The 10,332-nt window shown below is 41.6% G+C and overlaps 1 protein-coding gene across 5 annotated transcripts in view; it reads right to left on the bottom strand.

Annotated features, from left to right (window-relative positions):
- Window positions 1-87: 87 nt before the first annotated feature.
- The window catches only part of C8B (complement C8 beta chain), a 28,508-nt gene continuing 18,263 nt past the window's right edge, over window positions 88-10,332 (bottom strand). For 2 of the 5 annotated variants that reach the window (XR_008450997.1, XR_008451000.1), the window contains exons 11-14: window positions 8,979-9,132; window positions 7,641-7,709; window positions 5,622-6,185; window positions 88-3,442 (exon numbers count right to left, since the gene is read on the bottom strand). Coding sequence is in view for 2 of the 5 variants with exons in the window: in XM_054073084.1 (XP_053929059.1) it covers window positions 6,034-6,185; window positions 7,641-7,709; window positions 8,979-9,132 (375 nt within the window). In the remaining 3 variants the exon portion in view is untranslated. The other 3 variants (XR_008450999.1, XM_054073084.1, XM_054073085.1) reach the window with 3 other exon arrangements.

Genomic DNA, 10,332 nt, shown 5'->3' with positions numbered 1-10,332 from the left:
CGCAGAAATTTTTATATTTGCTTTTGGAAAACACATTAAAAGCTCATGATCCTTGCATTTTTGTGCAGTTGGTATTGACATATGTACCATGAAATTTTTATAAGTTAGCGCTGTCAGATTTTTAAGTCCAGCATATTGGCCATGGCTGCATTTGCAGCAAAGCCATATGCTGCTCTGTATGGGAAGCAGCTTAAGCCTAAAGACGCCAAAGCATCATTGTATAATGTGAACCCAAACTGACGAAGAATCTGAAATAAATAAATAAAGCAATAAATAAAGAGGCTTGAACAAGACCATTCGGCAGAGGATGTTCACACACAAGCAAAGGCTACTCTTCTTTAAGATCAGTGATGAATTGACTATTAGCACACAGGCATTTTATCTCCCAGGCACCCAGAGTTGGAGAAGATGCTAACAGGCTGCTTGATTTAAGGGGCTTTTTTGAATGTAAGACGTAAATCTCGGCACAAGAATACACACAGTATTGAACTGCATCCAGAGACTGCGGTGAGAGCCTGCAGCTCCCTCTTCTTAATGAACTGCCACAAAAACCTGGGGTGGATGGGAGTCCAATGGCACTTCATTTAATTGTGCTTTTCATTACAAGGAAAGAAGACAAAAAAAAAGCCATGAGAAGGAATCAGGCATTATGACAACCAACAACAGCAACAAAACCTCAAAGCACAAAGGAGCACTTCTATATACATTTGAATGGAAAGAGAGAACAGAAAGGAATCATGGTTCAGTGAAAGAAATTGCCCATCTATAGCTCTGATTCTTGGAAAGGCTTGATTTTCAAGCACATCAGTGGTGATTTAGAGTCTGACTCTTAGCTGATGTAAATCAGTGTCTCTCCTTCACCGCAGCTGATTTATGCTACCTGAAGATCTGGCCCCGTATTTTATTTGATGTGCATGTTTGCCAAAGGACAATTTTTTCACCACTTCTCTTCTGCTTGAAAATGAAACTATACACTGGGCTTGTATACCAAAACAATAAACCATGTTGTCTTTAACACCGAGATGTAACTCTTCTGTGAAAAATCACTATAATGAGTGGTAAAGTTGTGGCCGTTTTGTCAACTTTGCTCTTCCAGGTAAAGGTGATATTCATCCAGACACAGGTTTCCTCCCGAAGGCTTGAATCTAATGTCTTATGTATTGGGAAAATGCTGATCACAGGTATCACCATGATTAAGAAGCCTCAGAGGAACGTGAAATGTAGGATCCAAACAAGTTTTCTCATCAATGGTTTTATCAATACTGTTTGGCATTGAGCTGGCAGGATACGTAGAAACATGAGACAGTACTCTCACACCAAAGATTGTTTTGCTCCTAGGTGATTCTTACCTTTACATCAACTGTTTAGAACTCAGAAAAATGCCTGAAAGTAAATGAATATAAAGTCACCTTAGTTAGAAAGCCAAGTACACTTCTTTTGTGACCAGAGGGAAGAAATTAATGAAGAGAAAGATTGGATGCCTTGGAGGCTGGGGAGGGATGAGGCCTGCAGGAAGGCAATTTCCATCCTCAGCTTTCCGAGATGTTTCTAGAAGGGTGATCACAGGCTGGAGAACCAGAGGAAAAAAAAAAAATCTAAGTGATTAAAAAAACCACATGTGAAATACAACCAAGAAGCCCACATAAAGAAGTGCAAAATCTGGGATTTACCCGCAGTTTTTCATTCTCCACTTTGAATACCGTGGTGTTGAAATATAGAGATGAAAGTGAGGACACGTGCTGGGCAGAGTTCACCACTGACCTCGCAACCCAAGGCAATGAAATACAAACCCAAGTATTTCCTTCGAATACCAAAAGCAGCCTGGTAGCAGCCCCTCTCCTCCCATTGCAGTCCCCTGTGCATCCAGGGCTCAGACACCTGCACAGCTGAAACGTAGGAGCAGTGAAGCTGAAGTCAAAAGAAAAGAAGAAGCTGGAAAAAAAATTATGAGCAATTACACATTTACAATGCCAGTCAAAGAAGCTAATATATCTCATGCTGAAGTGTCCAGCATGAGAGTTGTGCTAAATGAGATAAGCTGCGAAAATGAATGTTTCTTACTTAAATTAAAAGCTTAGAGGGTACAGTAAAACACTGCAGTTCCACCCTGCTTTTAATGAATGGATTTTCTCTTCTTGCACACTGACATACATTTGATATAGTTATTTATCCTATATATTTCTTGCAGCATATTTCCCGGGAGACCTTGTTTATCTCGCTCATAAGTACATGATGGATGTATGGTGCTTTGGATAAATGGTATCACAATCAGATATTTTTATGGATATAGGCAAACTGGGTTATTAACAAAGGAAGGGCAGAGAGGAACCAGTACGCAAAAGAAAATAGCAAATGATTGATGACAATACACCTGAGGTTGCAAGGTGCAGACTCCAGATAACCAGCTAACAGAAGAGTAGATAAGGGCAGTGCTTGAGACAGTGCTGTTTTCTACCTCAGGGTCAATGTCACGCTGACTATCCACACACCTTCCTCCCTCTGAGCCTGCAATTTTAGAGCAGGCAACAATTCCCCAGCAGGACCAGCTCAAAAATTATTGCCTTCCTTTTTATATAGTGTAAGGCAGAGGCACCAAAAGAGACAAACCAGTTAATTCTACCCCAAAAAACCTCAAACAAAAGAAAGGCCAGATTCTGGAGAGTTTGGGGAGGGACCGGCACTTGTTGTGCTGCTCTGTCATGTGCAACACGGTGGAACTCTTAGTGCTGCATTACAAATAAATAAAAACTATGTGTTCATAACAGTAATAATTACTGTCTTTCTCCCTAGTTTTGTTGATTTACAGAAGCAGAGGGGTGTTAAAACAAGATATAAAAGCAAGACAAATTTGCAGGCATAATTTGACCTGAAATCTGGCAGTTGTCTTGGGTGCTCCCTGGGCTCTTCAGCTATCAAGTTACAAGCACTAGGAGTTGGAAATCTGGGGACTGTTAACACCTCCATATTGACTTACTGGGTTCCTTTCAACAAAATCTCTCTCTGGGAGAGAACCTGAGGAGGAACAATTATATACATCTAATAACAGGAGAAACAAGAGCATGGTAAAGTCATTGAGCAATACTACAGATACAACAGGGTTTGCAAGACCCCAGCCACAGCCTAGACCATGTTCCAGCCTCACAGATAAATGTAAGGTGTCTACAAGACAGGAAAAGACAGGGAACAAGTGAATCCAGGCTGGAAACCAATCTGATTTACCCATTCCTGATGGAGATGTTAGGAGCTGCAGGAGTCAAGTTGGTTTTGTCCTGGGAAAGTTGGATATGACAACTACAACTTACCTAAAATCCTCTTTTGGGAGCTTCCTAAGCCATGCTGACCAGATTCAGCACACACTGCAGTAGTAAAGTCTTCAAGCAAGGAGTGGAGACAATACAGCTACTCCACGTTTACTGAAGTGGGCTTCTTTTTCACAATGAAACTGCTTGTGAAAATACAAAACAGGGCATAGTAAAGCCCATTGAGATAAGTGTCTTAACAGCAGAAATGGGTTAGAGCAGCACAATCGGTGCTGAATGTGCAGGCAACCTGCCTGCAAGCCTTCCCAAGTTTTTTATGTGGGTTATTAACATAAACTTACATAGAAAGTGGAAGTTAGAAACACTAGCAAAAGATAGTACCAAAATTTAATGTATGCTAAAATGAAACAATAAAAGTTTCTGCACAGTATTTTTTATTACTCTCCAGGTGATAATACATCATTAGCTAGATGAATTAAAGCACAAAATCACAAGGACAAGATAAAGTTATGTCCTTTATGGGAGGCTTCTAAGCCTGTAGGCCCAATATTCAACGACTACGGAGATCATACTACAGTTAGACTACCCTGCTGATCTTGAAGATTGTAAAGATCTCTCTTCCTCCAAAAAGTCCCTCAAATTTCCAAATCCAGGCACTGCCACTTCAAAAAATCTGAGCTTTTCTGATCTGGGAACAACAGTCAAAATTCAGGTTGCTACTTTCGGCTTTGCTTGCTGCCTATGTGTCAGAGTGTTTTCTCCAGCTTGATGACCAGGAAAAGTGGTCAAATTTACAAAGCCACTTAACTTATCTGAGAAAGTTCCTTAATCAGATTACATCAATGCTCTGCAAGATGGGTAGGTGGCTGCACTGCAGTATGTGTCCTCACAGGCACCCACGTTCTATGATTACAGTCCTCTGCTGCAGAGGTCCTACAGGGTCCCTTTACAAAGCTTTGAAGAATATCTTACTTCACATAGCAGTGACCGCTTTGACCATGACCCAAAATGAACCTCTTTGCAAATTTCTATCATACAAAAGATATCACAGTTACACAGTGGATAACAGAAATGTTTTGGTTTGGCAGCTCAATTATGAAGCCCATAATGAGTACGGAGCACTCTTCTTTTACATATGCAATGTGCTCTTCTTTTCTTAAAGCTGTCACAGAAACCTTGTCAATAAGTGTGGAGGCGGCATGAGGGCTACAACTAAATGCATGTTCCATTGTTCAGATGTCAGAGAGCCTGAGCTGTTCTTACAAGAATTACATTTAGACAACGTCAGTCTGAAAGGAGAGAAACTGGCAATACCAACGCATCAACACCAGCACTGTTAAAAACCCTGGAAGAGTATTTGACCTTGCAGATATTAGAAGACTCACACCACTTCTGAATAACTTTGCACTGGTGGAATTGTTTTCCTGGAGCAAAGCTATCACTGGTTATTTTACAGCATGAATGTCTTTGCAAAAATCACTAACCACCAACAAAGCTGTAAGGAGGCAAGTCCCTGGAATGATCCTGATCAGGTCAGTTATGAAACAATGCACAATATTCCTCTTTTGTTTGACCTGGATTGTGATGCACAGCTCCAGGGATCATAACAAAGGGCAAACCATTCATTTTGCTTTGGCTCCATCTCAGATGTCCTAACCTGAGTGGATGAGCAAAGCTACTGCTGAAATGCAGATTTTCGCAGAATCAAACTAATGAACCAGAGCCCACTTGGGTCAGAGGCAACTACTAAGTGCTAAAGACCTCGGGAGATGTGCAAAGATGTTTGTTTCAAGATGTTTCATTTACTCTGCTCATGACAAAGGGTTACAGAAAAGCTGGCTGCTGTCCTTCTCCAGTGGAGGATCCTGGAGTTACAATCTCTAATCAGAGTGCAGGAGGTTCAGCCTCCCCTGCAAGTGCAGCCATCTCTCCTGCCTTCCAGTATCCCCAAACAGCTGAAGGAGCAGCAGCTGCTTTACAACTCCCCAACCTAGTAGCATCCTTCTGCCCTTCCTTCTCCTTCCCAAGAAACCAGAGCACTGAGTGTATCTGAGCATACCCAGATGTATTCAATACTCTCAGCATCTCTGTTCTGCTTCAGAAATGCACAGGAGGAAGCTCATTGCTGCAGTAGGAATACCACTGCTCTACAGTCTAACAATGCTTTGGTGTCACCAGACTCTTCTTCACAATTCAATATTTGCTCCTTCAAGACAATATCTAATACAACAGACAATTTAAGCTAAATAAAATAAATTGGGAAACTGGGATAATGAGGTACAGCAGTTTTAAATGTCACACTAGATAATATTGTGCTCATTGAGACTTAGACTTTAATATGCTGTGTTTTGCTCCACATACCACAGCTGTCTTCACAGAAGCTGCATATTAGCAACACATTCTGGTGCACATAAGATCAAACGGTCTTTTCTTATCTGAAAGGAACCTTCAAAAATGAGACAGTAAAATTTAAAATCATACAGCTACTAAATAACACTGGAAGCTTGTTTCAATTAGCCCATTGCAATAAAGACAGAGAAAAGTAAAAATATTAAGAATAGTAAGCACATTCAAACCCACGGGACAACTGCAAAGCACACCCAAAGGTGCGATTCATAGTGCACACTCAGCTCCCATTGCCTTCTGAAATATTTCCAACTTGGATGAGACTCATAAGAAGACTTTGGCCAACTTATCAAGCCGGTCAGGTAAAAACTTCCCACTTAGTTTGCAAACTGCTCATAAGTTTTGTGTAAGTTCCTAATGATTCCCTCTAGCAAGTAACTGTCTCAGCATCTGGCCCTGAGCACGATGAACCACTATTTTGCGGTGCAGGGTTGTTGCACTGTCTTCTCCTTGTTTGTTGACCTCCTGAACATGGAGACCAGCTGGCCCAGCATCCCCAGTTTCCATTAATAGCAGCATCTGAAAAAAACCCAAAGCCAGAAAGGACAATAAAGCCCCTCTTTCCATGGGAAGAGCTGTCAGCTTCCATGAATCATACCTAAATACAAACAGCTCTGTCCCTGTCCACACCACTAACAATATTATCATTAACAATAAGTGATTGTTTTAAAGATGTTAATTCTCTGTTCAGCATTTCTGGTGTTTGTTCAAACTACACTTTATGCAGCAAGGACAATGGAAAAACAAAAAATCAATCAGCTCTGTATTTGCATGTAGGGCATTTCTGTCTCTGATGTAGTCCAAGCCTAGGGAAGAAAAACAGCAACTAAACTTATGTCAGCCACATTTTGAGGTGCTAGGGGAAATGTTCATGTTCTTCTTCAATGAACAACCACTTGAATATTCAGTTTTCTATCCATTGCTGTTCCTATTACACTGTTTCTTCTGGACTCTGAGCATGTGAGTGACATGAATTCAAAATCCTGAGAATCACGGACCTGAACACGGAGGCAATACATAAAAGGAGGAAAGGGGAGTGAGAAAGGAAGTTACATGTTGACAAGTGAATGCATGTGAGTGTTTGGGAGGGTTGGATGTGATTACATGTGTGCTAAGCAGACTGGAACAAGGTGTAAGCGACTCCACAGTTTAAAGCTCCATGGACTTGCTTAGAAACATCTACAAAATTGACCCTCTGCTTGGTGAAATCTTGGCTTAAAATGCATTTCAGCCTGGCTTAGGACACAGTCATGCAGAATGAGAACTGAATAAAAGACTGTAAACAAAGCACAATGATAAATGCAGTGCATCAAATAATGGGATGGTGCCAGAGCTCTGTTTGCCTGAGATCTGGTATTACTTAGTATTTAAATTAATGAGCTGAAAGAAATAAACAAAACGTTTAAATTCACAGATCATCCTCAACTAGAAGGAGTTAAGAACATCAGTCAGGAGACAGCAGTGATATAAAGTGACCAAGAAGCTTTAGTAAATGCTTCAAAACAACATAATAAGATTTTAAGATTAAAATGTGTGGTAGCATATCTGAGGGGAAACCAGTTTGCAACATACTGGCTGTATTAAACAGAAAAGAATAGAAACCAGAGCTGTTGGAGAAGACGTAAGGCTTGTCACGGATTGCAAATTAGGTGAGAATTCATATTTTGATACAATAGCAAGGTGTGTTTATGCAGCTTTGGATTGCAAGAGTAAAATCCCCTCCTCATGAGTGCAAAGAAATTTAGAAGAGGGGAGGCAAAGTATATCCTGCACTTTGCAAGACCCTAACCCCTTGTGCATCCTGCACTTTGCAGGACCCTACCTCCTTGTGCATGGGACCCTAACCCTTGTGCGCTCCTTGCGCCGGGAAGAGTGGGGACAGCCAGCACTGGGCATTACTCCCCATCTATCAGCCAACATCCCTGGACACTCCTACTGCGGGAACTGTCTCCTTGGGCTTGCGGTCCCTCTTACCTTTCCTCTTGCTGATCTCACAGGCAGTGCCACTGTAGCCAAGGGGACAAAGGCATTCACACTTGGTTCCTGGAAGTAAGCAGAGATGGTGGGATTAGAGACTTGGAGACACGTTTGCCTGCAGACACACATTTCTTTTCAGTGCTTCATCTTCTGTGAGGAAGGGACAGCTAGTGAAGTGAGATCAGCGTTTTTCTCCTATGGTGAAAGTATGAAACAGCAATAAAACAGGAGAGCTGTGACTACCCTGCTACCTCTCTCACCTCCCCAGTCCCTTGCTCCTGCTGCTTCTCAACTTCAGCTACATTACTGCAGTAATTCAGCAACCAAGGGAACCCTTGCTCCTTTCTGAAAGAGGTATCTTGGTAGAGCAAACTGCAGCATCAGGAATGAGCACAGCTCCTGGGACAGGAGCATCCTAGCTAAGATTTTGTGCCAGAGGAAAAGCCCATGTAACCCCATGCGAGTTGCCCAGGACTGCAGTGTGCATCTCGGGGCAGGAACCAGGAAGAGATCTCCCACTTAGGAAAATAATGGTAATTTAAAACCTCTTGTTGAGAAGATTCTAAATGAAATACCAACCTGACTCAGCTTCTAAAAAGTTATTTAAACAAGGGTAATCATGAGACGAACTCCTTAAATGCTACAATCAACTAGCTGGTACCTGAAGGGATTGTTTCTGCATTAGGTACATTTAGAGGATAATGATTCTCATCAGGACTTGCGCAGATGCAGATTTGAATTGGGCACTTGACAAAATGGTCCCTTTGTTAGAAGCTCTCATCACATCATATATCTCTGTTTAGACAGTGCAGTTTTCATTCGATTTGATCACTTTTCCCCTTCATTTTTTAAATCACAGCCTGCTTACAAAGGAGGACAGCTTCTCTTAGAAATGGGAGGAGGTGACAGTGATAACTCTGCTTGGCACTTATATGGTGCTTTTCATCTTCAAAACACTTTTACAAACACTAATTAATGCTGAGACAGTAGTCACTTCTCTAGGAGGAGGACGGAAGCAATCTTAAAAGCAAAGGAAGAGACTTAAGGATGTCAAGGTTTTTTTAAATACATAAACAAGACGGAATAAATTCTTCCACAAAAAGGATACAGATGGATACAAAAGGATACAAAAAAGGATACACTCCCTTGACTTTGCTGTCTTTACTTACCCATGGCACTCTACAAATAGACCAGTTTAAAAAATATATTTCATTACCTGAAAGACAAATGACAGGAGACACTAAAGAGCAGATTACTCGCTAAACTTCCCTGCTCCCCACAGATTCCCAGCTCATTTCGTTTAGAAGACAGAGAAGAGGTGCAAAATCCTTCTACCTTGCAGAAAGGGGATCCCATTGTTGTGGCACGGAGCACAGCGACAAGAACTGGTCTCCAGCAGAAACTCATCAAGAGCCCGTCGCAGATTTTCTTTTATTGCCATTGCATTAGCAAAATCTGTTGGACCCACCAGCAGATACAGAGGCTCTGCCTAAAGGGAGGGAAGAAACTGCATTAGTTTCCAAGTTCAAGATGATGTGAGCATTGCAGGGCTCCATGGGAGCACAGCTGGACAGGAAAATTAAAGCCTTGTGGTACAGGCTCCACATTTCCCATTAGCATTGCCTTAAACCTCATGAACAACAAGGTAGTGATGCCAGGAATACTTAAGAGGGATCCTTCCCTAGGTTTACAACACCAAAGCAGTTGCAAATGCGTAACAAAATACCACAGCCATATAGCTGAGAAATGGACAAAGTTTCATGGAAGTTTCATTAAATCCTTTCTAATGCATTTTCCTATTATTGACATTTTAAGACCAGATTTGCTCGTTTCCTGAGGGCTCTGTTACTCTGATTGAGAAAGGATCCCCAAAACCCACCCACAAAAATCTCCTTCCCTCCCTGGAGAGCCACACAGCACAGCCAGAGGCATGTGGTCACAGACATTTGCGTCTCCACGTTCAGCTTGACCACTTCTGCATTTCAAGGCTAATTTCTATCTTTATGAAGCCAAGAAGGGGTTTTGCTGCCTTCAGAAGAGAAAAGATCATCATCCTCATCTGCAAACACCACAGATGGGGTTGGTGGGAGAAGATAAGGGAGTGAAGAAAACGGTGAATGTGCAGTAGGGATCAAGGAGACTTTGGCCTGCTCATTTATTTTTTTTCTGAAAACATAAGAAAGTAAAAGTTCAGTCTTAATACTGCCAGTCACCCACTAATGCCAGTGGGATGATATCGGCATGTGTCATCAGAGAATCCATCCCAAATTCCCACCCTTGCTATAGAGATGCCTGCCATAAAGGCCACGGCAATACAGTAAGCATGAAAGATCACCCTACTGCTAACACAGGCTCTAGCTACAAGAAATAGAAGTATGCTTCAATAAAAAAAAAATGCTAATTTCCTGCTGCTTTACATCCACACTTCATCAATTACCTGTGATTCATATTTTGCTTTTTGAATTCAGATTATATAAATGAGGAAATACACTAAGAGTGACCTGCCAAGTCCCTTCAGCAGAAGATTTATGAACTGATTTGCTTTACTTTTCCCTAACTAAGCATTCTTGGGCTGATATTTAGTCACACTCTGCTGGTACTTTTGATCTTCAAGCCCCACAGGGATATTGGTATGGAAATGAAGGATTATAGATACCAAATCCAAATTACATCCGCCTGGGGTTTTTCA

Source organism: Cuculus canorus, chromosome 8 (genome assembly GCF_017976375.1).
Source record: "Cuculus canorus isolate bCucCan1 chromosome 8, bCucCan1.pri, whole genome shotgun sequence".
NCBI classification, from domain to species: Eukaryota; Metazoa; Chordata; class Aves; order Cuculiformes; family Cuculidae; genus Cuculus; species Cuculus canorus.
Note: the sequence above shows the minus strand (reverse complement) of the source record. Positions and strands in the feature narration are given on the sequence as shown.